This window comes from Geotrypetes seraphini, chromosome 4 (assembly GCF_902459505.1).
Source record: "Geotrypetes seraphini chromosome 4, aGeoSer1.1, whole genome shotgun sequence".
Taxonomy (NCBI): Eukaryota; Metazoa; Chordata; class Amphibia; order Gymnophiona; family Dermophiidae; genus Geotrypetes; species Geotrypetes seraphini.
Window position 1 is genome coordinate 193,295,806 of NC_047087.1, and position 27,067 is coordinate 193,322,872.

Consider the following 27,067-nt stretch of genomic DNA (forward strand, 5'->3'; position numbering starts at 1 on the left):
AAATAGTCGTCCCATTGAGTCTCCAAAAAGGTTTGAAACTCCACATCCTGGGCCAGATAGAAGGGAAAGCGCCAAGAAGGGGAACGAACATAGGTCGGATCCAAAGATATATCAATCCAAATTGGAGCGTGATCGGAAATGGCCAAAGGGCCAATCTCCGCTGACGAAACGGAGGGGGGGGGAAATGGTTTTATAAATCGGCACTTGATGTCCCAGCGATTAGGACATCCAAGTGTTAATTTAGGTAGTTTTTTTGGACATCTTAGTTTTTTGATTATGCTCCTATTAGCTGAAATGAGAAAAGGTACAGAGAAAGGCGACAAAAATGATAAACAGGATAGGATGACTTCCTTATGAGAAAAGGCTAAATCAGTTAGGACTCTTTAGTCTGGAGAAGACAGTTCAGGGGAGATATGATAAGAGGTCTATAAAATACTGAAATGGAATGGGTAGGTGTAACTTGTTTGCTCTTTCTAAAAGTACTAGGACTAGGGGTGCATGCAATGAAGCTATTAGGTAGATTAGTATACCACCTTCAAATAATTTAAAAGGATAGAAAGCACATATTAAAAAAAATTACAGACATCCATTTATGACCCACTAATATCAGCATATGAGAAAACCACATTTGTTAAATGCAAAAAGCCACAATAAGATGGTTAAACTGAAAAGAACAAAATTAAAAAAGGGAGGAATCTGATACCTTGGCATTGTCCTTACTGCCGTAACCAATACCTTGTACTGGACCAGGGGTGCCCAACACGTCGATCGCGATCGACCAGTAGCTCAGGAAGGCAACGTGAGTCGATCGCAGACTCGTGTTGCCATCTACGGGCCGATCAGCCTTCCTCTACAGTGTTCTCCCTAGGGCCTTTTAGCTGGGCGGTCCGCCCAGCTGTCATCTGCCGCTGCTGAACATTAAAAAAACCGGCTTGGAGATTTCAGCCCATAGCGAACTTATGCTCCGGGCTCTAAAGTGTGCGTGCCGGCTTCTCTTCTCTTCCCTCCAAAACCGGAAGTTATGTCCGGGGGGGAGGGGAGAAGGGAAGCCGGCACGCACATGTTGAGAGCCCTGAAGCAAGCGTTCGCTACGGGCTAAGGCGGGAGACAAGTAAATGAAGTATTTCCTCTTCTTGCTGCCGGGTCCTGCCTACTTTCAGTTTCCGCGAAGGCAGGAACCGGCAGCATTTCCCCAATAGGTTGATCACGATCTTGGGCTGATCAGCCTTCCTCTTCCCGATGGCAGAATTGACGTCGGGGAGAGGAATGCTGGCTGGCCGAAGCAGGGAGAGCTTGGGGCCTGTTATTGGTGGTGTTTGGGTCCTGGTCCCCGATGGCAGTGGCAGTGGCTTGGGGGAGGGCAGGGAGAAAGAAAGAAAAAGGGCAGGCAGGGAGACAGAAGGAAAGAAGAGAAACAGAAAAAAAAGAAAGGGAGGCAGAGAGAAAGAAAGGGCAGGGAAGAGGAAGGAAAAGTTGGGGGAAGGAATGAGGTCTGGAGGAGAGGAAGCATACAGGCTAAAAGAAGGGAAGAAAGATTGGATGCACAGTCAGAAGAAGAAAGTGCAACCAGAGACTCATGAAATCACCAGACAAGGTAGGAAAAATGATTTTATTTTAAATTTAGTGATTGATCAAAATGTGTCTGTATTTATATCTGCTGTCTATATTTTACTCTAAGGTCCCCTTTTACTAAACCGCAATAGAGTTTTTAGTGCAGGGAGCCTGTGAGTGTCGAGAGCAGCGCTGGGCATTCAGCGCAGCTCCCTGCGCTAAAATCTGCTATCGTGGTTTAGTAAAAAGGGAGGGGGTGGGTATTTGTCTATTTTTGTATGGTTGTTACAGTGCATAGAGTCATCTGCTTTGACCTCTTTGAAAAAACCCTGGAATAGGAATGATAATTAACATTTTTTATGCGTACAGTGTGCTTTGTGTTTTTTTTTTATTTTATTGTTGGTAGATCATTTTGACTTGGTCATTTAAAAAGTAGCTCGCAAGCCCAAAAAGTGTGGGCACCCCTGTACTGGACCAATTTAGACCTTTTGCTATGTCTTATGGAGGAGCAATTAGTGTGGTGGTCCCCTCTTCTCATTTCCTTATACGGTAGGATACAGTTATTTGGCATGGTACTCTTTCCTAAGTGGCTCTATGTGTTGCAGTTGTTACCGATTTGGCTGCTGAAGAGAGACATTGGGGGGGGGGGGCATGGGACTTCCTGATTTTCATTACTACAATTTGGCTTGTCTGATGCGCTACCTAGGTGATTGGTTTGCTGATAGACAAGACTTCATTACCAAAGCACTGGAGGCAGCACTGTTTGCTCCCTAGCATATTCTTTCATTGCTCCATTTGTCCCGGTCACAGATTCCTTCTTACCTCAAATCGAGTTTGCTTCTTAGATCACTATGGGCGATATGGTCCTTTCTACTTGGTGTCTGGTGCAGGAACCCTCAGGTCACCAGGTTCTTGCTTATTCAGGGTAATTTGTCCTTCCCACCTGGCTAGGTTAGCACTAGCTTTTGGCATCTTATATCTTGGGGATTGACATTGTTAACTCATATACTGCATGAGAATGGTCCCCTGATGCCATGGGCAGATTTTCAATCTCACTGTCCTTTATCGGTGGGGGACTTCTTAGAATACAAGCAGCTTCAGCATTATGCCCAATCTCTAGATTCGGTGGCTTTATCCCTGGATGTTGATACTAAGTTTTGAGAGCTTTTAACCCCCTAGCTAGAGGATGGGTTCACAATCACTTGCTTATATAAAGATCTTCAGCACTTGGGTAAGCTCATAACTAGAGATATACTGCGAACTCGCTGGTGTCAGAAACTTGGACTCCCTGAGGATTTGCTGGACCTTTTGATTCTGATTCGAAGAATCCCTGAGATTTCAGTCAGTGCCAATCTTCGTGAATGTCAATTTCGGGTTATTCACCGAGTCTATTTTACCTGGAGCCAGCTTTATTATTCAGGCTATATCACTTCACCTACATGTCAGAAATGTTCTCAACAGACTCATTCCTTTTTTCATGCTTTTTGGTCTTGCCTGAAGATCAAACACTTTTGGAGATCAATATTACAATACACAGGACGTATTCTAGATCACTCGCTACCGCTATTGGTGACAGGCCTTCTGCTAGACAAATATGGCTCCCTTCTCGAGGTCAATGTCAGTTTATGCGAAAGGTGGGGGCCTTGGGGAAAAAGGTGATTCTCTTGGTATGGATTAGTTCCACCCCACCATCTTATTTGGCATGGAGAAACCGATTACATGATCCAGTGGCATACCAAGGGGGGGAGGTCCACCCTGGGTGCAAGCCCCAAGAGGGTGCACAGCTGGCCACCCTCCAGTGTTTTCTCCCTAGAGCAGTGGTCGGGCTTGCGAGCCGCATGCGGCTCTTTAGCCACTTGAGTGTGGCTCACGGCTCGTCTACAGCAGGGGTGCCCAACCTGCTTCCCTTCTCACTGCCCTCCCCCAAACCATCGCCACCATTGGGAAACAGGCCGGATCTTCCTGCTTCTCTTCCACGCGGGGCCGACCAACTCTCGCCAGCCGACATCAATTCTGAAGTCGGAGAGGACGTTCTGGGCCAGCCAATCACTGCTGAGAGAGAGAGAGAGAGAGAGAGAGAGAACGACAGACATAGAGAAAGAAAGGGGGCATGGAAAGAGAAAGAAAGAAGGGGGCAGGGTGAAACAAAGAAAGAAAGAAATGGGGCAGAGAGAGAGAGAAAGTCAGACATACAGAAAGAAAGGGGGCATGGAGAGAGAAAGAAAGAGGGGGCAGGGTGAAAAAAAGAAAAGGTTTGGGGAGGGAATGAGGTCTGGAGGAGAGGAAGCATACAGGAGGCTGAAAGAAGGTAAGAAATATTAGATGCACAGTCAGAAGAATAAAGTGCAATCAGAGACTGATGAAATTACCAAACAAAAGTAGGAAAAATGATTTTATTTTCAATTTAGTGATCAAAGTGTGTCCGTTTTGAGAATTTATATGTGCTGTCTATATTTTGCACTATGGCCCCCTTTTACTAAATCGCAATAGCAGTTTTTAGCGCAGGGAGCCTATGAGTGTCGAGAGCAGCATGGGGCATTCAGCGCAGCTCCCTACGCTAAAAATCGCTATCGCGATTTAGTAAAAAGGGAGGGGGTATATTTGTCTATTTTTGATAGTTGTTACTGAGTAACATTGCATAAAGTCATCTGCCTTGACCTCTTTGAAAACTCACGGAATATAAATGATAATTAACATTTTCTCTGCGTACAGTGTGCTTTGTGTTTTTAAAATTTTATTGTTGGTAGATCATTTTGACTTGGCCACGAAGGTAAAGGGGAGAGAGGGAGGGGAGCTGCTGAAAGACATCTAGTAATCCTAGCAGGCTTGATTGTGCAGGGAATTATTTTTGTAAAATCATGTTTTGTTATGTGACTGGCATTATTTAGACTTTAATTTCTATGGATGAATAGAATGAAAATGATATAAAATTACTTGCTTGTTTTTATGTGTGTGCACTGAAGGAAAGTGGAGAAAGAGTGGGCTGAGGACACTGAAGGGAAATGGGGAAGAGAGAGTGGGGAGAAGGAACACCAGGGAAGGGAGAGGAAAGAGATTCCAAGACCATGGGAGGAAAGGAAAGGAGCTACCAGACCATGGAGGGGGAGGGGGAGGATGCAGATGCCAGACTAGGTGGATGGAAGGAGAGAAAGGAAGGAGAAGAGATGCTAGATAATGGAGTGGGAGAGGGAGACGGAAGGAGAGAAGAGAGATGCCAGGGTATGGGGGGAAGGAAGGGAAACTAAAGGAGACAAAATGCCAGACCAGAGGGAAAGAAAGGAGAGGCGGTGCCAGAGGGAGGGATAGGAGGGAGATGCCAGGGCATGGGGGGAGAGAAGGGAAGGAGATAGAGATGCCAGACCATGGGATGGAGTGGGAAGGAAGGAAAGGAGAAGAGAGAGATGCCAGAGCATAGGGAAGGGGGTGAAGCCAAAATGAATCATGTACAAAGGAGAGAAAGGGCACAGGATATACAGTTTATTGAAAGGACACAGAAAGAGGGAAGATGCCATATGGAACAGAGAGAGGGTGGACAGTGGATGCAAGGGGCAGAGAGAGGGTGGACAGTAGATGGAAGGGGTAGAGAGAGAGAGAGGGCACAAGCTGGGTGGAAGGGGCAAAGAGAGGGCAGATGTTGCATGGAAGGGAGAGAGGACAAACGCTGTATAGAAAGAAGAGAGCAAAGAGAAGTTGATTAAAGCAGAAACAACAAAAGGTAGAAAGATTTTTTTTGTTGCTTTACTTAGAATCAAGTAGTATTGTAACTGTATTGATAAAATTTTATAAATAGTAAATGGAAATAAGGCAATTTTTTGGACTAAACCCTCTTTTCCTCAGGTCAGGACAGGATACCATAACAGTACTGTTCTGAAGAAAGATTTGGCCTCTGAAAGCTAATTGAAAAATGGATTAATCCAATAAAATGGTATTTTCTTATTTCTCATTATTTGTTTTATTTTTATTTGTTAATTTGTAAAGTGGTGATTGCTATGTATCAGTTTTTTCAAATTTGCATCTACTGTCTTTCTATTTTGCACACTATTAGAAGACATGTGTTACTGTTTTTGTGGTGTTGCATTGTATGCAGAGTCTGGTGTTTAGTTTGTGATTATTCCATTTTGGGCGAGGGTGTATCTCTGTTCTGTATATATGAAAAGAACATAGTTTTCAGTTGGCATTGACTGCAGGATCAATTAAAAATTGCCATTAAAAAAAGGGAGGAAATCCAGCGAATGCGCAGAATTTGTAATCCTCTAAACTTGTGCCTGTGGGCAATAGTGAACAACCACTTGTGTAGGTCTAATTTTATCTTATTGTTTTATGCATTTGATAAATGTGATTTTTATACTGATATTTTTGGTTCTTAAACAGATGTCTGTGGGTTTGGGTTTTTTATGTGTGGTTTTTGTCCTTTTAATTTGAAGGTGGTATACTAATGTCATTTGAGTTTTACATAAGAACATAAGAATTGCCACTGCTGAGTCAGACCAGTGGTCCATCATGCCCAGCAGTCCGCTCATGCGGCGGCCCTCTGGTCTAAGACCAACATCCTAACTTAGACAAGCCCTACCAGCGCACGTTCTTGTTCAGCAGAAACTTGTCTAACTTTGTCTTGAATCCTTGGAGGGTTTTTCCCCCTATAACAGCCTCTGGAAGAGCGTTCCAGCTTTCTACCACTCTCTGGGTGAAGAAGAACTTCCTTACGTTTGTACGGAATCTATCCCCTTTCAACTTTAGAGAGTGCCCTCTTGTTCTCCCTACCTTGGAGAGGGTGAACAACCTGTCCTTATCTACTAAGTCTATCCCCTTCAGTACCTTGAATGTTTCGATCATGTCCCCTCCAATGTTCCCTCTAAGCTGAGCGCATGAGCGATCGCTCACTATTTTTAGTGGCGTCGCTCATACTTTTTCTCGTGTCGCTCAATCGAGCGCGGACGGAGGTGAGAGGAAGCAGCGGCGGCGGTCTGCCCTGCTCACGCAGGACCGGCGAGATCAACATCAACAATTTCCTGCCGGTCCGCGCAGACCGGCAAGATCGACGAGCTGTTGTTCGAGCAGTCCGACAGTGTGCTCTCTCCCCTCCCAGCGGCTCTCCTTACTTACAAGCGCAGCGATTCAGGAAGGAAGCCTTGGGGCTTTTGCTGAGTTGTGGCCGTCTCTGATGATGCAACTTCCGCTTTCCTCAGAGGTGGTGCGACCCTACAAAGGACCCAAGGCTGCCTTCCTGAATCGCTGGGCTGGCAAGTAAGGAGAGTTGCTGGGAGGGGAGAAAGCCACTGTTAGAGGCTGGGAAGCTGCTGGGCATGGTTAGAAAAAAAGGGACAGCTGCTACTGGGCCTGGAGAGGGATAAGGAGAGATGCTGCTGGGAGGGGAGGAGGGAAAGGAGTCTGGGAAGCTGCTGGGCAAGGGGAAAAAGGGACAGCTGCTACTGGACCTGGAGAGGGATAAGGAAAGATGCTGCTGGGAGGGGAGGAGGGAAAGGAGTCTGGGAAGCTGCTGGGCAAGGGGAAAAAGGGACAGCTGCTACTGGACCTGGAGAGGGATAAGGAGAGATGCTGCTAGGAGGGGAGGAGGGAAAGAAGTCTGGGAAGCTGCTGGGCAAGGGGAAAAGGGACAGCTGCTACTGGACCTGGAGAGGGATAAGGATAGATGCTGCTGGGAGAGGAGGAGGGAAAGGAGTCTGGGAAGCTGCTGGGCAAGGGGAAAAAGGGACAGCTGCTACTGGACCTGGAGAGGGATAAGGAGAAATGCTGCTGGGAGAGGAGGAGGGAAAGGGAAGGAAAGATAGTTACTGCTGGACAGGGGGAAGAGGGAAGGGAGAGAAAAAAGGAAGGAAACAGCTGGCAGGGAGATTAGAGGAGGGGAAGGGGAGAGACAGGAATGAGATGGGAAGGGGGGTCAGCAGAGAAATTGAGAGGGACAAAGATGTTAGATCTGGTATAGGAGAGATAAAAATGAAGAGAACTGTGAATCTGGAATGAATCATGTAAAAAGGAGAGAGGGGCATAGGCTGGATGGAAAGGGGAGAGGGGCATAGAAAGAAGAGAAATACCATATGGAAGGGGGAGAGGTCAGACAGTAGATGCTGGATTGAAGAGACAGAGAAGGCAGACGCTGGAAGGAAGAGAGTGAAAAGAAGATGAAAGCAGAAACCAGAGACAACAAAAGGTAGAAACAAATAATTTTATTTCTATTTTGTGATTTGAATATATCAGATTTGAAATATATATCCTGCTAGAGCTGTGTTAGACATAACTTGGTGACTGCAAAGTCCAGGCAGTGGCTTAGGGCTCTCTCTGACCAGGGGGGCAGTTGCCCTAGATGCACTCCCCTAACCCTATTCCTGCTATGTGTGACTGCGGTATTCTGTTAGTATGATATTTCTGTGTAGCATTCTGTAATAATTTGGCTTATTCAGTTTTCTTGATAGTAGAGGGGATATATGTAAAGGGGAGGGGAGACAAGGGTTTTGTTGATCCTTGCTCTGTATTATTTGTATTTATAAAATGACAATTGTACAGAATATTGTTTCTTTTTATATTTTAATAAAATACATTCAGTATAAAATCATAACTGAGGCTTGTGCGGATGGGATCAGATGGTTTGCGAGGACCGAGCTCGCGGAGACGGGGCGGAAACGGGTTTTTGGAAAACTGAAAAAAATCGAAGAGAATATTTGTGAATATTGAAGAACTGATGATATTACGTAATTAAAAAAAACTTTAAGTAAATTGTTTTTCTTCTAAGTTTTGAGTATTTAACCCTCCCACAATCTCATGGGCACTCATCCTCGGCGCCTGCTCATAAATTTGTGGAGTATGTAACTTGTCGCTCATGCACATTTTTTTTCGCACACACCTCATCAATCCTTAGAGAGAACATTCGTCCCCTCTCAATCTCCTCTGTTCGAGGGAGAAGAGGCCCAGTTTCTCTAATCTTTCGCTGTAAGGCAGCTCCTCCAGCCCCTTAACCATCTTAGTTGCTCTTCTCTGGACCCTTTCGAGTAGTACCATGTCCTTCTTCATGTACGGCGACCAGTGCTGGACGCAGTACTCCAGGTGAGGGCGTACCATGGCCCGGTACAGCGGCATGATAACCTTCTTTGATCTGTTCGTGATCCCCTTCTTTATCATTCCTAGCATTCTGTTTGCCCTTTTTGTTGCCGCCGCACATTGTGTGGACGGCTTCATCGACTTGTCGATCAGAACTCCCAAGTCCCTTTCCTGGGAGGTTTCTCCAAGTACCGTCCCGGACATCCTGTATCCGTGCATGAGATTTTTGTTACCGATATGCATCACTTTACACTTATCCACGTTGAACCTCATCTGCCATGTCGATGCCCATTCCTCGAGCTTGATTATGTCACGTTGCAGATCTTCGCAATCTCTGAATAACTTCACATCATCCGCAAATTTAATGACCTCACTCGTCGTACCTATGTCCAGATCATTTATAAAGATGTTAAAGAGCACGGGTCCAAGAACCGAGCCCTGCGGCACCCCACTGGTAACGCTCTTCCGGTCCGAGTATTGTCCATTTACCCCCACTCTCTGTTTCCTATGCTCCAGCCAGTTTTTAATCCACGTGAGTATTTCACCCTCAATTCCATGGCTTGCAATTTTCCGAAGTAGTCGTTCATGCGGAACCTTGTCAAACGCCTTCTGAAAATTCAGATATACAATGTCGACCAGATCGCCCTTGTCTATCTGTCTGTTTACTCCCTCAAAGAAGTGCAGCAAGTTCGTCAAACACGATCTGCCTTTGCTAAAACCATGCTGACTGGTCCTCATCAGCCCGTGTCCATCAAGGTGATCAATGATGATGTCCTTTATCAGTGACTCTACCATCTTTCTCGGTACCAAGGTCAAACTCACCGGTCTGTAGTTCCACGGATCTCCTCTCAAACCTTTCTTGAAGATCAGTGTAACATTCGCCACCTTCCAGTCTTCCGGAATCTTTCCCGATTTGATCGACAGATTGGCTATTAGTTGAAGCAGTTCAGCTATGGTCCCTTTCAGTTCCTTGATGACCCTTGGATGGATGCCATCCGGTCCCGGGGATTTATCGCTCTTAAGCCTATCAATCTGCCTATATACCTCCTCTAGACTGACCGTCAATCCTGTCAACTTTCCATCTTCGTTTCCAGCATAAAGCCTGATGGGTTCCGGTATGCTGTGCACATCGGTAAATACAGATGCAAAAAATGTGTTCAGTTTGTCAGCGATTGCTTTGTGCTCCCTTTATTCCATGGTCATCCAACAGTCCCACCACTTCCTTTGCGTGTCGTTTCCCCTTAATATATCTAAAGAACGGCTTGAAGTTCTTCGCCTCCTTGGCTATTTTTTCCTCGTAGTCTCTTTTGGCCCCTTTTACCGCCTTATGGCACCTGCGTTGATGTTGTTTGTGCTTGTTCCAGTTTTCATCCGTTTTTGACCTTTTCCATTCCTTAAATGAAGTTTTCTTGTCTCTGATCGCTTCCTTTACCTCTACAGTGAGCCACACCGGTTCTTTGTTCTTTTTCCTCTTGGATCCCTTGTTGATACGCGGTATATATAGATTTTGCGCCTCAGTGACTGTGTCCTTAAAAAGGGAGCAAGCTTGCTCTAGCGTTTTTACAGTACTTATCCTCTTCTTAATCTTCTTCCCTACCATGAGTCTCATCCCTTCGTGCTGGAGAAGGATTTTAGGCATGCCAGGGACTGTCAGAAGAACTAACAAATCGATTCTGGAAGAGATCAAACCTGCTATGTCACTCGAAGCCGAAATGATGAAGTTACGACTGTCTTATTTTGGTCACACCATCAGAAGAGAGAGATCACTGGAGAATGACATATTTGGGAAGATCAAAGAACCAGACGAAGAGGGCGACCTACAATCAGATGACTGGACACATTGAAAACAACCATGGGGATGACGCTGGAGGACCTTTCCGGACTAGCACAAAACAGATATCTTTTTAGATCCGCAATTCATCAAATTGCTAGGACTTGAGTACGAGTCAATGGCACCCAACAACTAAATCTGCATACTGTGAGTGATTTTATTGATGTGTTTTCTATATTAATATTTAGTTTTGTTTTTACTAGCTGTTTTATGCCCCTGAAGTAGCCCTTGCAGGCAACATACAGCCAGTGATGGGCACTTATGTATCACTGAGTGTCGCCAAAAAGTACATTCCTATTTGGATCTGCTATTTATTATTTTGCCATTTTTTGTTAACATTTGTCTGCAAAATCCTTTCACTTTTCTACCACATAAATTTTGCGTCCTATATCCCTTAACTTCCTGCTGTATTTTCCTCCTTCGATGTTTAAAACAATAACCCACAATTTAAAAACTGTAAGTGTACCGAAGTTCTGATGGGTTTGGGAAAGATATCAATCACCATCTTGATTCACCTTTCTTCTGCTAGCTTGCAAATGATTTAACCTAGGACCATTTCAAGTTGGAAACGTGCTCCGTGCAACACACCCTCTAGAGCTCCTATCCTGCCCACTATGCCACAGCCAAGAAGTAAAGGCAATGGACAGCACACAATCTTGGAGCCGTTGCCTCCCTTGCAGTTGTCTATGCAAAATAGCTTGCTAGTGCCCTTTATTTAATCTTTGCTCCTCAAGGCCTGTTACCTACTTGCAGCAATTCTGCTGTGGAAATATCCAGTCCTGTCATGTCTTGGATTCTCTGGTTAACACGTTCTACTACTGGGTGTTCATAGTCGTACAAACAGGCACTGTGAAAAAAACAAAAGAGTCAAAGTTTGCCACAGGTAACACTTCTCCAGGACTAAATCCTCATCCCTAAATTACAGTAACATTCAAACCATTTCAGGCAATTCCTAATATAAGCTTTAAGTGCAAATGCAACCTCTGGGCAAGCACATACTTTAACTCCTTCCTGTCACCCCAATTTCCCGTACAGCAAGCTCAGATAGCAGCAGCAGCAGCAGCAGCAAATCGGTATGTGAACAATTCAAAGTACACCAGCAGCCTAAGAGAGAGTTACTGTCTCCTTCACCTGCATTTTCTCAGAGAACCTGATTGGAACTATGTTTTACTGCATAACGTGGACAATATTGTCCATCCCTGTTACTAACTAACAGACTCCATTGACCTCATGTCAACTCATTGTTTCACACTATCTTCTCACTGTACTTTATTCTTCCTCGACATGCTCCTCTTCACTACTCCATTCTTCTCTTGGAACAACAACCTCTACCTCGAGGTATCCCATAGGTCTTTTCTCGCCTAACACTTCCTTGTATTCATCCTAGCATCTACACAATGTATTGCAGTTCTCCTTTCTATATTGTAAGTTGTCTTGAACCTTTGTAGGCATAGTGCGACACACAAATACCAAATTAGATTAGAATACAGCAATCACAGAATAGCCACAGAACCAGATTTCATTTTAGCAAATTTATAAAATTTTCAATATCGGGCGTGCTCATACTGAAAGAATAAAGTCCATACTGATAATTTTAAAGTTAGTGTTTTCCAAAAATTTATCTAATATAACCCCTTTTTCAAACCTGAAGTCACGTGACCCCAGATCACAGCCAAAATAAAATAGCAAACCTCCTCTGTATATCTAGATTTTCTCCCACAGTAAACCTCCAACTCCTCTAGCAATTTCCTCTCCTCCTATATAAAAGTATATACACAAATATATCACTTTGAATAGGAAACCTATATAACTGTTTATCAAATGTGCATTCTGTAATATCAGCCATCAGTTCACTTTATAACCAGAACTCTATAAACTAGGTGTTTCTACTGCTATATCAGATATAGAATCCTTTTGTTTTTTCACAGTACAGTGGTACCTCGGTTTACGAGTGCACCGGTTTGCGAGTGTTTTGCAAGACGAGCAAAACATTCGCAAACTTGGTGCCTCGTAAACCGAGCTTGCCTCGCTGTACGAGCGCCCCCCCCCCCCCTGCGAACCGGCACCTTCCCCCCCGCGATCCGGCACTCCCCCCCGCCGCCATTGGGCACCCCCCCCGCCGCCATCAGGCACCCCCCCGCCGCAACCTGAGATCCCCCAACCCACCCGAACCCTCTTCTTACTTCCAGTGTAGCCTCCGCATTAGCACCAGCAGGTCCTGTGCCCGAAAATCTTCTTCCTGTGCCGGGCCTTGAGCATGTGCCGTATTCATTTTATAAATTGCGTCTGATTAGATCAACCATTCTTTGCTGTCTCCAGAGGCATTAAACATACTGGTTCATTCATTAGTCATTCAACAATTAGACTACTGTAATTCACTTTATGCCAGTTCACGACAGGATATTCACAGATTACAAATCATACAGAATATGGCTATCTTCATAAATTCGATCATATCACCCCATTTATGAAAGAAGCTCATTGGCTTCCGGTTAAACATTGTATTTTATATATAAAACACTTTTCATAACCTTTAAAGTTCTGACTACTGAACAGCCACCCTATCTCGTATGCTTGATAAGTCCATATGTATCTGCTAGACAATTAAGATCTGTAAATAAGAATTCTTAATAGCACGTACAAGATGTGATTTTCTCTGTTAAACGGTCCAAAGCTATGGAACTCGCTATCATTAACGCTTCGCCAATTAACTTGATAAGTTCAAAGCCCATTTGAAAACTGTCCTAAACATTGATAATGTATGCAGCGCTGTTGGGAGTTATACAAAACCTAAAATATTCCTCATGTACTTCCCCCCCCCTATTTCTTTAAAGATTTTGTAGTTCCTCCCTTTTGACCTTCTTGTATTTATTAAAGCTGTTCAGTATATATATATGTTTTTAGAATGTAAGCCGCCCTGAAGGTATTTCCAAGGCACGGGGTAATACATTTTTAATAAACTTGAAAACGTGATTTAAATAGCCAGGAGAAGCTCCCGGCCTTTTAAATTGCTTGTGCATAGCTATCTGGGGATATTCAGCGACACTTAATTGAATAGTGCCACTGAACAATACCTCTAACTGCCTATGCCAAAACTGACTAGTTGGAGGGCGGTCTGAGGGAAAAGTTAGGGCAAAACAGAAACTTAGGTGATCTGTAGAGATTTTCAGTCTGCTAACCAGCTAAATAATCTCAAAGTTAAGACAGCAAAACAGTGTCCTAGCTTTATGCACCAAGGTAACTGGGCACGGAACTGAATATCAGTCAGTACCTAGATTATTTCTGGGTTGGCAATCATATCCAGATATTCAATGCTGTGAGCCATGTACTGTATGCCCTAGCATTGAATGCCTGGGGTTAAGTCAGCCCACAGCAGGAAGCAATTTGTAAAATCACTCACTGCCACAGGCTGAATATCGACCCATATATATTATTTCTCGAATAGGTTCTGATCTTACTTCATAAAATTCAAGGTATAGATACAAAGCCATTTTGTAACCATCTCCACTCTGCATACATCATTCCAGAACTGGAGCTCCTAAGCCCAAACCTCTCCCATTCAAGCTCACAGACAGAAGCCTGGTCCTTACCTCTTAGAGATTCTTACATGTGCTGTTAACGACATCCCTGTCTTTGGGCCAAGCACTTGAGAACGTTTTAACTACAAAAAGAGAAAGGACCTTTAGTACCAACTCTTTGGTTGTCAAGTGATTTGGCACATGAAGAGTTCTGATTGGTCAAGGTTAGGGATGCCATGTAGAACAGTGGCAAATCGTTTGGAGAATCAGCAGGGAGGAACTTCCTTATCCCAAATCAATTACAACAATTCAAATCAAGATATTATATTCAAGTGCAGCCTGAGGTGTCCTTTCACTTTTCATTAGAGATTCTCTATAAAATTATTTGGACAAGTTTCACAGAGAATTTCCTTGTTCTTCAGAAGTGTAGCGATCTTTTGTCATACTCTGGGAAAGACAATACTGAAGAAGTATATAACCCCATGTATAGTGGATGGGTTACAAAAACCTTATTGGTTACAGGGTTCTAAGTAATCATGGGCATTCAGATGATGTAGCATGCCAGCCGATGGGTCCTCTACTAGATAGGGTTGACAGAACCGCATCATGGAAAGATTTGGTCTCTACTTTCTGAACTGAACTCAACGTTGCCAGAATTCAATCCTGGCCAATTGGCAAATGCACACCCTGGGATAAGGGTTTAGACAGCAGAGGATGCAGTTCCAATGGAATCTAAAAAATAAGTGAAAATTTCACACCATAATGGACTTCCTAAGGCTTTGTAATACAAACATCAGCAGATTTTACTATGGAAAATCCAAAACAGCAAACTTCTTCACTCTCATATTGAAAGAACTCTTAAATCCCTCTACGCAGCTAACTTCTCAGAGAGAAACTGGCAGACCAATTAACCTAGCCAGCCTCATTTCTTTAAGCCTAATCCACATGCAGCTCCTACCAAATTTCTCCCAGCCAACATCTCTCTTTTTTCACATATGAACACTTAATCAAACCCTAAGATTCTGTACAGGACAAGTATCATACTCCTCCAAAGGGCTTTTAACTACAAATCCTTTAGTCTAGTAGTTTAATGAAGTAGTTAAGAGTTTCCATGTCGTCATCAAGACATGTCAACAGCTGCAGTCTTTTATCCTGTTGCCCTAATATAGTCTCCTCCAGACTAAGCATACTTCCTTCCAAAGGTCACATAACATGTAAACCGATGTTTCAACTTCTGATATCATCTAGCTTAAAAGTACAAGGTAACATTCAATTAGAACCTGGTCGTTTTATAGTGCTGGGGCTATGTGCCTATCACCAATATTAACAAATGAGACACCTGGTCACTAAGGGGGTGATTTTCAGAGACACTTTGTAGGAAAAGGTGAAATTTGGACTTATCTGTCAACTTCCTTTCCTTGCCAGACCAATCCAGATGAGTGAATTTTGTCCTCCTATGAGCAGATGCAGCCGGAGAAAGAAAAGCTCAGAGCCCACCATCAGGTGCTGCCTTCAGGCAATTATGTTCTGGATTTCTAATTCATCACTAAAGCTAAACCTAATGCAGTCAAAATCATTTCATGGTCATTAACCCAGGAATAAGAATATATGACTACCACAGCTTCCATGGGTAGGTTCTGGATTGGTCTAGCAGGACTAACTTCTATGGTAATGTTTATTGCAATGCTCTTAGCATCCAAATACACTTTTTAAATAGGGTGATACATAGTTTGTTCACATTTGTATTTGCATTGACTTACAATAAATTTTGCATGTCTCACAGTAGCGTACTAACGGGGGTGCGGTCCGCCCCGGGTGCACGGCCCAAGGGGGTGCACAGCTAGCCACTCACCATGAAATAGGCTGCCGCCGAGGAAAGGCTGCCATTGCAGTCATCACAAATAAGCCGGTGCCGAGTTCTCCCTCCCTGCTGCTCTTCCCCGCGAGCCGACCAACACTAGCCGTCCGACGTCAATTCTCCATCGGAGAGGACGTTCTGGGCCAGCCAATCGCTGCCTGGCAGCCTTTTCCCGGCGGCGGTGGCAGCAGCATATTTCCAAATGGCGGTGGCATGGGGGAGGGCAGGGAGAAAGAAAGAAAGGGGGGGGAGAGACAGGGTGCCAAAAAGAAAGAAAGGGGGGGGGGACAAGGATCCAGAAAGAAAGAAAGGAGGCAGGGTGAAAGAAAGAAAAAAATGGGGCATGGGGAGAGAGAGAAAGACAGACATAGAGAAAGAAAGGGGGCATGGAGAGAGAAAGAAAGAAGGGGGCAGGTGAAAGAAAGAAATGGGGCACTGAGAGAGAGAGAAAGACAGACAGAGAAAGAAAGGGGGCATGGAGAGAGAAAGAAAGAAGGGGACAGGATGAAACAAAGAAAAAGTTGGGGGAGGGAATGAGGTCTGGAGGAGAGGAAGCATACAGGAAGCTGAAAGAAGGGAAGAAATATTGGATGCACAGTGAGAAGAATAAAGTGCAACCAGAGACTGATGAAATTACCAAACAAAGGTAGGAAAAATGATTTTATTTTCAATTTAGTGATCAAAATGTGTCCGTTTTGAGAATTTATATATGCTGTCTATATTTTGCACTATGGCCCCCTTTTACTAAACCGCAATAGCAGTTTTTAGCACAGGGAGCCTATTAGCATCGAGAGCAGCGTGGGGTATTCAGCACAGCTTCCTGCGCTAAAAAACACTATCGCAGTTTAGTAAAAAGGGAGGGGGTATATTTGTCTATTTTTGTATAGTTGTTACTGAGGTGACATTGCATAAAGTCATCTGCCTTGACCTCTTTGAAAACCCGTGAAATATAAATGATAATTAACATTTTCTCTGCGTACAATGTGCTTTGTGTTTTTAAAATTTTATTGTTGGTAGATCATTTTGACTTGGCCATGAAGGTAAGGGGGAGGGAGGGAGGGGAGCTGCTGAAAGACATCTAGTAATCCTTGCAGGCTTGACTGTGCAGGGAATTATTTTTGTAAAATCATGTTTTGTTATGTGACTGGCATTATTTAGACTTTAATTTCTATGAATGAATAGAATGAAAATGATATAAAATTACTTGCTTGTTTTTATGTGCGTGCGCTGAAGGAAAGTGGAGAGAGACTGGGCTGAGGACGCTGAAGGGAAATGGGGAAGAGAGAGTGGGGAGAAGACGCTGATTTAAAAATTGACAATTGTACAAAATATTGTTTCTTTTTATAATTTAATATAATAAGTTCAATATAAAACAATTCAAGGCTTGTGTGGATGGAATCAGGTGGTTTGTGGGGATGAGAACCGAGCTTACGGGGATTAGTCCAAAAAAAAGGTATTTTCTTATTTCTCATTATTTGTTTTATTTTTATTTGTTAATTTGTAAAGTGGTGATTGTTATGTATCAGTTTTTTCAAATTTATATCTACTGTCTTTATATTTTGCACAGTATTAGAGGACATGTATTACTGTTTTTGTGGTGTTGTGGTGTTGCATTGTATGCAGAGTCTGGTTTCTTGGCAGTTCAGTTTTTTTGTCTACATATTTCTATTTTCAGTTTGTGATTATTCCATATTGGGCGAGGGTGTATCTGTGTGTACGAAAGGGACATGGCTTTCTGATAGCATCGACTGTACAGGATCAATTGACTGTGCAGGATCTGGTTTGTTTAGTTTTACAATGTACGTGTTGGTGTTCTAGTGCTTACTGCAGTGTTTAAGATGCTGCCTTTTCCTAGGTACACTCTTGTTGTGCGATATGTAGATTGTTACTAAAAATCATATTTTTCATATAGGTGGGGGGGGGGTCAAAAAATAATGGGCCCCGGGTGTCACATATACTAGATACGCCACTGATGTCTCATATAAATATTTTTTAGCATTACTTGGCTTTAGAGCAGTCTCTTTAGCTATATTATTATTAAGCCTTAGCCAAAAGGAAAGATTTATAAACTATAAAGAGTTTTACCTCATGCAAAATTGTCATTTCTTTAATAAGACATTAACTATTTTATCTGAGACCCTCCAAGCTGTGGTGTACCTAGGATATGTGACACTCGAGGCTCATCATTTTTTACACCCCCCCCTCCCCTGGCTCATCATTTTTTTGACACACATTCCCGCCCTTGGTACGCCACTGCTACGGTTCGAAAAAGTCAGTAGGAGTGGCGAAAGCATACTTTAAGGAACACCCTCCCAATCTGGCTCAATCCCGCCCCCTTTGTGACACCACTAGACAGCATTCTCAGCCATTGGTCGACCTTGCCTGGGTCGCAGCGCCCAGGCAAGGTCGACCAATGGCTGTGAACACTGTCCAGTGGCGTCACGAAGGGGGCGGGATAGAGCCAATTCGGGAGGGTGTTACTTAAAAGACACTTTTGCCGCTCCCGCTGGCTTCTTAGCCTTTTTCTTGGCCATGGGGTGGACCGGTAGCCACGCTGAAGTGCAGGTCCCAGGAGGTTCCGGACCCAGCCAGCTGGGCACCCTCCTAGGACATGCACCTGGGGCAGTCCGCCCCACCCCCCTGCCCTTGGTACGCCACTGCCACAAAGTATCTACAAATCCAAAATGTGGCCCTGCAAAGGGTTTGAGTTTGAGACCATTGCTTTAGAGTATATGCAATATAAGGAAGGTAGCAATAAGTATGTATGAGAAATGGCATTGATGTTTATTTGTTGTATGTGTTACCTACTTCTAGTATTGATGTGAGATGCTGTAATCATAATTGTTGACTTTTATTTCAGTGATGTCCTGATGGCAAAAGACATTTTAATTTGCCAACAATAATTTTAAATTCAGTAGTGTTCTCAGAGAATGGATATCCTATGCTTCAGTTAGACAATGTTTATTAGGAGAATGTTTTTATTACTAAGGTGTCTTAAACTTATCTTTATTTGTATATCTCGTAGCTATTTATATGTATGTACACATACATATAAAAGATACCGCAATTTTATGCAAATACATGTGTACGTGGAGGGACATAATCAAAAAATATGTCAAGTCCATTTTGGGCCTAATTTGCCCAAAGTCGGCAGCATTTAAAGTCCATTCTCAAAAAATACATCCAAAATGTTTTTTTCGAGAATGTCTACTTGTACGTCCAGCCGTATGATCGTCCAGACCGCTAAGTCATCTATCTTTATACCCCATTCTTGTCCAAGTCAAAACACCTAGAACAAGACCTTTTAGACGTAGGAGGGATCAGCAAAGTGATGGACTGGACACCCAGACATGGCAACAGAGTAGTGGGGCACTTTACAGGGCACTGCTGTGAACTTCACAAAAAAGGTGCCACCTAAACATCTCACTACAACTCCCTTAAGGATCATGGTGAGCCCCCCCAAAACCTACTAGACCCACCTGTCTACCACCCCAATAGCTCTTATGGCTGCAAGTGCCACCTATATGGCAGTACAATAGGGTTTTGGGAGGTACACATATTTCACCATGAATGCAGTGGTTAGAGTGGCTCATGAGCCTGGGTCCTCCTCTCTCTGGTTCACTAGCCCACCCCCCAGACTACTTAAGCCACCTCTGTGCAGCTCTACTAGGCTTTCCTATGCCAGGTGCTGATGTTCTGGAAGCAGGTATGTACGTTTCTATTCCGATTTTTATGGCGGTGTGAGGGTGTCAGTGATCACTGGGGGAGTGTGTAGGGGTTTGTACTTTGTGTCTGCAGTGGTTATCTGGTCACTTTGGATATCTTCTGGGCATTTACCGAGACCAGCAGCAGTATCGGGAGCCCCTCTCCAGCAGGGCACCTGATCACAGTTACACCCCTCCCCCAATCCAGCAGGGAAGAACACTTTGAAAGAAGCGGTGCTAACGGCTCACCGAGACCAGCAGCAGTATTGGGAGCCCCTCTCCAGCAGGGCACCTGATCAGTTACACCCCTCCCCCGATCCAGCAGGGAAGAACACTTTGAAAGAAGTGGTGCTAACGGCTCACCGAGACCAGCAGCAGTATCGGGAGCCCCTCTCCAGCAGGGCACCTGATCAGTTACACCCCTCCCCTGATCCAGTAGGGGAGAACACTTTAAATATATATTTTTTATTTCTCTTGATACTTATTTTTTATCTCTATTTTTTTATTTATATTACTTATTTATTTTTAATTCTATCTTTAAATTTATTTATTCATTACTTGGTGGAATATTCATTTCTATCTCTATCTTTATATTTTATCTTTATTTTTCATAAATTGTCTCTTTAGGTACTTTAGTTAGATTGTGAGCTTTTGGGACAGTTAGGGAATTTCTAAGTACCTATCTTATTTATTTTTATTTATTGTATCTTTTAATTCATTCATTTTTGTAAACCACTTAGAAACCTCACGGTTATTAGCGGTATATAAGAATTAAATTAAATTAAATTAAATTTACACCTGTTTTTAGATCGCCTAAGTCACTATATATAAGTTCCATCTAGGCAGTCTCATTAAACTTTCGGTTATACTTGCAGTATGACTAAGTCTAGGTCGGCCCACGTCCCACCTAAATCCCACCCTCACCACAACTCCTAAAATGCCCTTTTCAGCTCTGGGCATACAGCAGCACTGAAAAGGCTTAAGCTTATTTTAGATACGTCTAAAACCCATTTCGATTATCGGCACTTGGATGACCTGTCTTTTAGATCGACCAACTACCGATTTAGGCGGATTTTTAGACGTATTTCTTTTTTGATTATGAGCCGCATAATGTGTGCAAATTGCATGTCTAAGAAAAATTAAAGAAACAAGGCAAGCAATCCACCAAAGAATCCAATGTGGAATGAAACAATTAGCAAAGTATCTGGAGATATTAGATTGAAGATATCAGTTTAGAATGAGTACAAGTGGATCGATTTTTCACTCTGTCAAAAATTATAAAGACTAGGGGACATACTTTTAAAACCAATAGGAGGAAATATTTTTTCATTCAGAGAATAGTTAAGCTCCAGAACGCATTGCCAGAGGTTGTGGTAAGAGTGGATAATGCAGCTGCTTTTAAAAAAGGTTTGGACAATTTCCTGGAGGAAAAGTCCATAGTCTGTTATTGAGAAAGATATGGGGGAAGCCACTGCTTGCCCTGGATCGGTAGCATGGAATGTTGCTACTATTTTGGTTTTGCCAGGTATTAGAGATATGGATTGGCCACTGAGGATGAGGTATTGGGCAGGATGGACCATTGGTCTGATCCAGTAAGGCTATTTTTATGTTCTTATTCAAGGTGCTTCCAGCAATAATACTCGAAGTGTATCGCCAAACAAGGCTGTTTCAGGGGCATTTAACTAGCTGGTATCAGAAACAGATTCCACAAGGAATGAAAGCCAGCTGATGAAAAGGAACAGCTTACTCCAAATATGCAATAAATCAGAAAGCTTTAAGCAGGCAAGCGATTTTCTCCATGCATGCTGGGAAGCAGCATTTCACTCTATGGATGCTGGGAAGCAGTGTTTTTCATTGTGCACAATGTGAACCAGCGATTTTCAGGGTGAAAGTTTTGAAACTTCAATTTTGTAGAAGAAATCATGGAAGCAGAGTGAATATTGGTAAAAGTTAAACTTTTTTTACATTACAGCAAAAGGAAAGGAACTTTAATCATGACATGCACGCTGTGAAGCAGCGATTTTCAGGGTGAAAGTTTTGAAACTTCAATTTTGTAGGAAAAAGCATGGAAGCAGAGTGAATGTTGGTAAACACTAAACTTTTTTACAGTACAGTAAAAGTAAAGGAACTTTAATCATGATGTAGTTTTGGGGGGCGGAGTCACCCGGTAAAAAAATCGCGAATATGTGAAACCGCAAGTGCCGAAACCTTGGAAAATTCAGCAGAGAATTAGTGCAGAGAATGAGCTACACAGATGCTCCTTGCATCTCTAGCAATAATATTGACAGAGGATTATTTCAGAGTCATTTAGAAAGCTCCTGAGCATGGATCAGAATTTCCAACATGTTGCTAAAACTAGCATCCATTTTATTGTTTAACAATATCCAAGATTGGAGAAAGAAACTTTTCACAAAAGGGAAGAGCAGGTGGGCTGCATAACACACTGAAGTACCGTATTTTCACGCATATAACGCGTGCGTTATACACGATTTTTACAAACCGTGCATAACCATGCGCGTTATACACATGTTTTTTTTCATTCGAATCCGGCATTCCCCCTGCGAACCGGCATCCTCCCCCCCCGCTTGCGTCACCCGCCCCTCCCCCGCGATCCTACATCCCCCCCAGCACCTCAAAGACAACTCTTACCCGATTGGGCACCGGCACCAGCACCAATGCACAGGATGTGCCAGTGCCAGTGCCAGTGCCCGAAGATCCTCCCTCGTTGGGTTGGGCTGGGCTGGGCTGGGCTGGGTGGTGCGGTGCGAGAGAGATCCTCCTTCTTCCTGCGCCGGGCTGGACTAGGCTTTGAGCATGCGCATATGCTCAAAGCCTTCTGGTCTCGCTCTCTCCGAGATAATCTCGGAGAGAGCGAGACCAGAAGGCTTTGAGCATGTGCAAATGCTCAAAGCCTAGTCCAGCCCGGCGCAGGAAGAAGGAGGATCTCTCTCGTACCGCACCGCCCAGCCCAGCCCAGCCCAGCCCAACGAGGGAGGATCTTCGGGCACTGGCACATCCTGTGCATTGGTGCTGGTGTCGGTGCCGGTGCCCAATCGGGTAAGAGTTGTCTTTGCGGTGCTGGGGGGGATGTAGGATCGCGGGGGAGGGGGGGGTGATGCGAGCGGGGGGGGGGAGGATGCCGGTTCGCAGGGGGAATGCCGGATTCGAATGAAAATAAAAATGTTCTCTCGGGTAAGTGAGCGGGGGGAGAGGATGCCGGTTTGGAGTAGGCGGGAGGAGGTTTTAGCATGCGCGGTATACGCGTGTGCGCGCTATATTAAATTTTTTTTACATAAATTTGTATTCCCCGCGCGCTATACCCGTGTGCGTGTTTTACACGGGTGCGCGGTATATGGGTGAAAATACGGTACTCTTAGTGAACAATTACAGATAAGCAATTATGCTTCTTCTCATGACAGATACAGCAAAAATACTTACCTGTAGCAGGTGTTCGAGGACTGTGGGTATATATTCTTATCTGTGGTATTCCCGGCAGAATTCTACACGACTGCACAATGCAAAATTTCTGCAGAATTGCACAATCGCACAGAATTCCCTTTTCCCACACAGAATCTTGACCATGTCAGCATCGTTGGGTCACAGTATTGACAGCAATTTCCACACGCTGCCTGCCGCTAACCCGGAAGTCTCTCCATGGCATAGGGGAGGCTTCCGGGCTAGCGACAGGCAGCATCTTAGAGTCAATGCCAATAGCACTGGTAGAACCTTGAGGAGGAGGAGGAGAAGGTGGCAAAGAAATGGATGAGTGGATAGATGTAACAGAGGGTAGAAATTTGGTAATGGAAGTACATTGAAAGGGAATGGAGATGGAATGAAGATGAAAGGGAATGGAGGGCTGAGGAAGGAATGAGATAGGGAATGGGAGAGAAGAAGATGGAAATTTGATAGCTGAAAAGTGGAAAAGAGGAGAAGGGTAAGAAAGAGGCAGTAAAGAGCTAAAAAGGAATGATCAATATGTCTGAGGTAGGTGTAGTGAGGGAACAGACAGGAGAGCATAGAAAAGACAAATGGATACCATTGTGCAAGGTATCAAATCCCGAACTTTGAAAATTTGCTCACCTTTGGCTTTGCTAGCTCTTTAATCCTTGTGATTTCTTCATCTGTGATAATATCATGGAAGCGTACAATTCGAGGTCTATCCCATTCATCTTCCTGTTTGACTGGGCCCAAGACATACCTGGGGTTCCTATTTCCATTGAAGTACCGGCAAAACAGTTTTTTCTGTCTACGAGGTGTCTAGAGAAGAACAAAATGAAAGATGACTTAACGGCCCCATAACACAATGCATTATTTACCAGATTCTATATATGGTGCTCAGAATTGTGTACCCAATTTGAGACACAGCCAGTTCACATCAATAATTGGGTGTTACAACCAATTATTGATGCTATTTGGCACTCATTAAAATCTGCACATGCATCTGGCTGCATACTATTCTATAAGTCATGATGCCTGACTCTTCTAGTGCATAGCTCAAAAGGGGGCATGTTAGGGGCATTCCAAAGTGTATAATTTGCACCACTTTATCCCATGTATCTGAGAGTCAGCCATGAGGACAAAGAGCACAGTTACTTACCATAACAGATGTTATCTGGGGACAGCAGGCAAATATTCTCACATGTGGGTGATGTCATCCACAGAGCATGATACAGACAATGGTAAAAGTGGATTGGCACAGTTTTTAGAAATTTTGCAAGTGCCTTCCCACCCGACGCCGCTAACTGTACCTCAGTTCCGTAAGCAAGCTAAGAAGCCAACCGGGGAGGTGGGAGGGGTGTGAGAATATCTGCCTGCTGTCCCCAGATAACATTTGTTACGGTAAGTAACTGTGCTGTATTCTAGAACAAGCAGGCAACATATTCTCACATGTGGGACTCCCTAGCTTACTGAAATGGGATAGAGGGAGATGGCCATTAAGAAGAAAATAAATTCTGTAATACTGCTTGGCCGAAATGACCATCTCATCTGGAATAGCATTCTAGGCAGTAGTGAGATGTAAATGTGTGAACTGAGAATCAAATAGCTGATTTGCAAATTTCATCAATGGGTGTGAAATGTAAGAAAGCCACTGATGCTGCCATAGCTCGGAGCTTGTGTGCTGTAACATGTCCTTCAAGCTGCAGCCCAGCCAGATCATAGCAGAAGGAAATACAGATCGCTAGTTATATGGAAATAGTTTTCTTGGTTACAGGTTGGCCAAATCTGTTAGGATCAAAGGAGACAAACAGTTGAGGCGAAGTTCTGTGTGGCTTGGCCTTTGTATGTAGTAAGCCAAAGCATGCTTACAGTCCAATGTATGAAAAGCTGTTTCTCCAGGATGAGAATGAGGCTTTGGGAAGAAGACTGGAAGCACAATGGATTGATTTAGGTGAAATTCCATGACTACTTTTGGAAGGAATTTAAGATGGGTCTGGAGAACCACCTTGTCATACTTGAAATACTGTGTATAGTCAGTCAGAAATCAATGCTTGAAGCTCATTCACTCTACGGGCAGAAGTGATAGAAATCAAGAAGACCACTTTCCAAGTGAGAAACTTAAGAGGTTCATATGGTGGCCTCATCAAACTGGCTAGGACTATATTAAGATTCCTGACAACTGGAGGTGGATTGAGCGGAGGTTTGGAGTTGAATAGTCCATTCATAAGTCTGTTAACCAGTGGATGCATGGCCAGAGATTTATTGTTGATAGGAACATTAAAAGCACTAACCGAACTGAGGTGAACTCTGATCGAGATGGTTTTCAGCCCAGAACTGGATAAATGGAGAATATACTCCAACTCGGAAGGGGGAGAAGAGGAGGAAGCATCTTGGTGAAGCAAGTCCACTTCTGTTGGTAGCACTGCTGAGTAGGTTTTCTGGAAGCTGCTATAATGGCTTATATTGAGTCAGAAAGATTAAAATCTGCTGAAGTCAGACTGAGAGGTACCAAGCTTTCGGGTGCAGAGATTGCAGACTGGGATGTAACAGAGATAGTTGACTGAGTGAGCAGAGATGGAAAGATTTGTAAGGGAATTGGATCTTTGGCACTCAGCTGAAGAAAAAGGGAGAACCAAGGTTGTCTGGGCCACCGAGGAGCTATCAGGATCATGGTGGCTGATTCGCACTTGAGCTTGACTAAGGTCTTTAGAATGAGAGGGATTATCAGAAAAGCGTAGAGGAATTTGTTCATCCAATCCAGAAGAAAAGCATCTGCTTCGACACAAGGAGGAGACTACTGTGTGGAGCAGAATTGAGGTAATTTGTGATTGTGGGGAGATGTAAACAGGTCTATTTGAGGAGTCTCCCATATTAAGAAGATGTGGCTTAATACTTTGGAGTTGAGAGATTACTCATGTGGCTGAAGAAATCTGCTGAGCTTGTCGGCTAGAGTATTCTGTTTTCCTTTCACATACGAGGTGCTACCCAAAAGTTCATGGGATTGTGAACTGGATATAGTATGCCCTTCTGCCTCTAGAGGTGTCTAGCAGTATGCTTTGTGAATCAGTGTGCAAATAGGCATGCAGCTGAGTGGTCGCATTGTTTTATTCAGTGAATTTATGTAAGGTTGTGTTTTAGTGAATCAGTGGATTTCGATATGATGTATTGTATTGAGCAAAGAATCTGCATCAAATTTTGTTTCAAACTTTAAAAAACTGCTGCAGAAACCCATCATATGCTCCAAGAAGCCTTTGGAGATAATGCCATGTGCCAAAGCAAAACCTTTCTTTGGTTCAAGGATGGACGATCATCTGTCCACAACGATGACTGTTCCAGGCAACCATCAACAAGCACAACAATGGAAACCATAGCAAAAGTTCGTAGGCAAACTGTCCACAATGTGAGATAGTAGGACAGTCATATGGGACAGATCATCAAATTTTGTTGGACGAATTGAACATGAGACGCATTGCTGCGAAATTTGTGCCAAGACTGCTAACTGGTGAACAGAAGGTCCATCGTGTTTCTGTCTGTTCAGAATTTCCAGAAACATTACAGTGTTAACGCACCCTCCCTATTCACCTGACTTTGCCCCCTATGATTTTTTCCCTATTTTTCAAAATGAAATTACGACTGAAAGGGCGCTGTTTTAACACAATTAAAGAGATCCAGGCAGAATCACAGGAGGTCCTCAAGGCACTCACCCAAGATGACTTCTTCAGATGCATAGACTCATGGGGAAAATGCTGGGATCACTGTATACATTCTCAAGGGGGGCTACTTTGAAGGAGACAGTGGAAAATAGGCATTTCAGTAAGCAATTTTTTTTACAATTGAATTCTCTGAACTTTTGGGTAGCACCTCGTATATGGCTTTGAGAAATATGTTTTGAGCAATTGCCCAGTTCCATATGTATTGTGCGTCTTGACAGAGAGGCACAATATATTGCTACTTGATTGTCTGTTCAAACAAGGAGTACTTGGTTGGAAAGACTCTCTTGAAAGGTTTTTAGAGCATTTTGAATTGCTCGGAGCTCTAACAAGTTGATGTGAAATGTCTTCTCTTGAGCAGACCACTGACCTTGTGTCTTGAGACCATCCAAATGAGCCCCCCC

General features: G+C 43.7%; 1 protein-coding gene across 1 annotated transcript in view; it reads right to left on the reverse strand.

The window, feature by feature from the left end:
- LOC117359732 (prolyl 4-hydroxylase subunit alpha-1-like) overlaps nt 1-27,067 on the reverse strand; it is a 187,927-nt gene that overhangs the window by 65,715 nt on the left and 95,145 nt on the right. The window contains exons 8-10 of the mRNA XM_033942949.1: nt 23,596-23,772; nt 14,026-14,096; nt 11,183-11,282 (exon numbers count right to left, since the gene is read on the reverse strand). Of these exons, the coding sequence (XP_033798840.1) occupies nt 11,183-11,282; nt 14,026-14,096; nt 23,596-23,772 (348 nt within the window). The remainder of the gene's footprint in view (nt 1-11,182; nt 11,283-14,025; nt 14,097-23,595; nt 23,773-27,067) is intronic.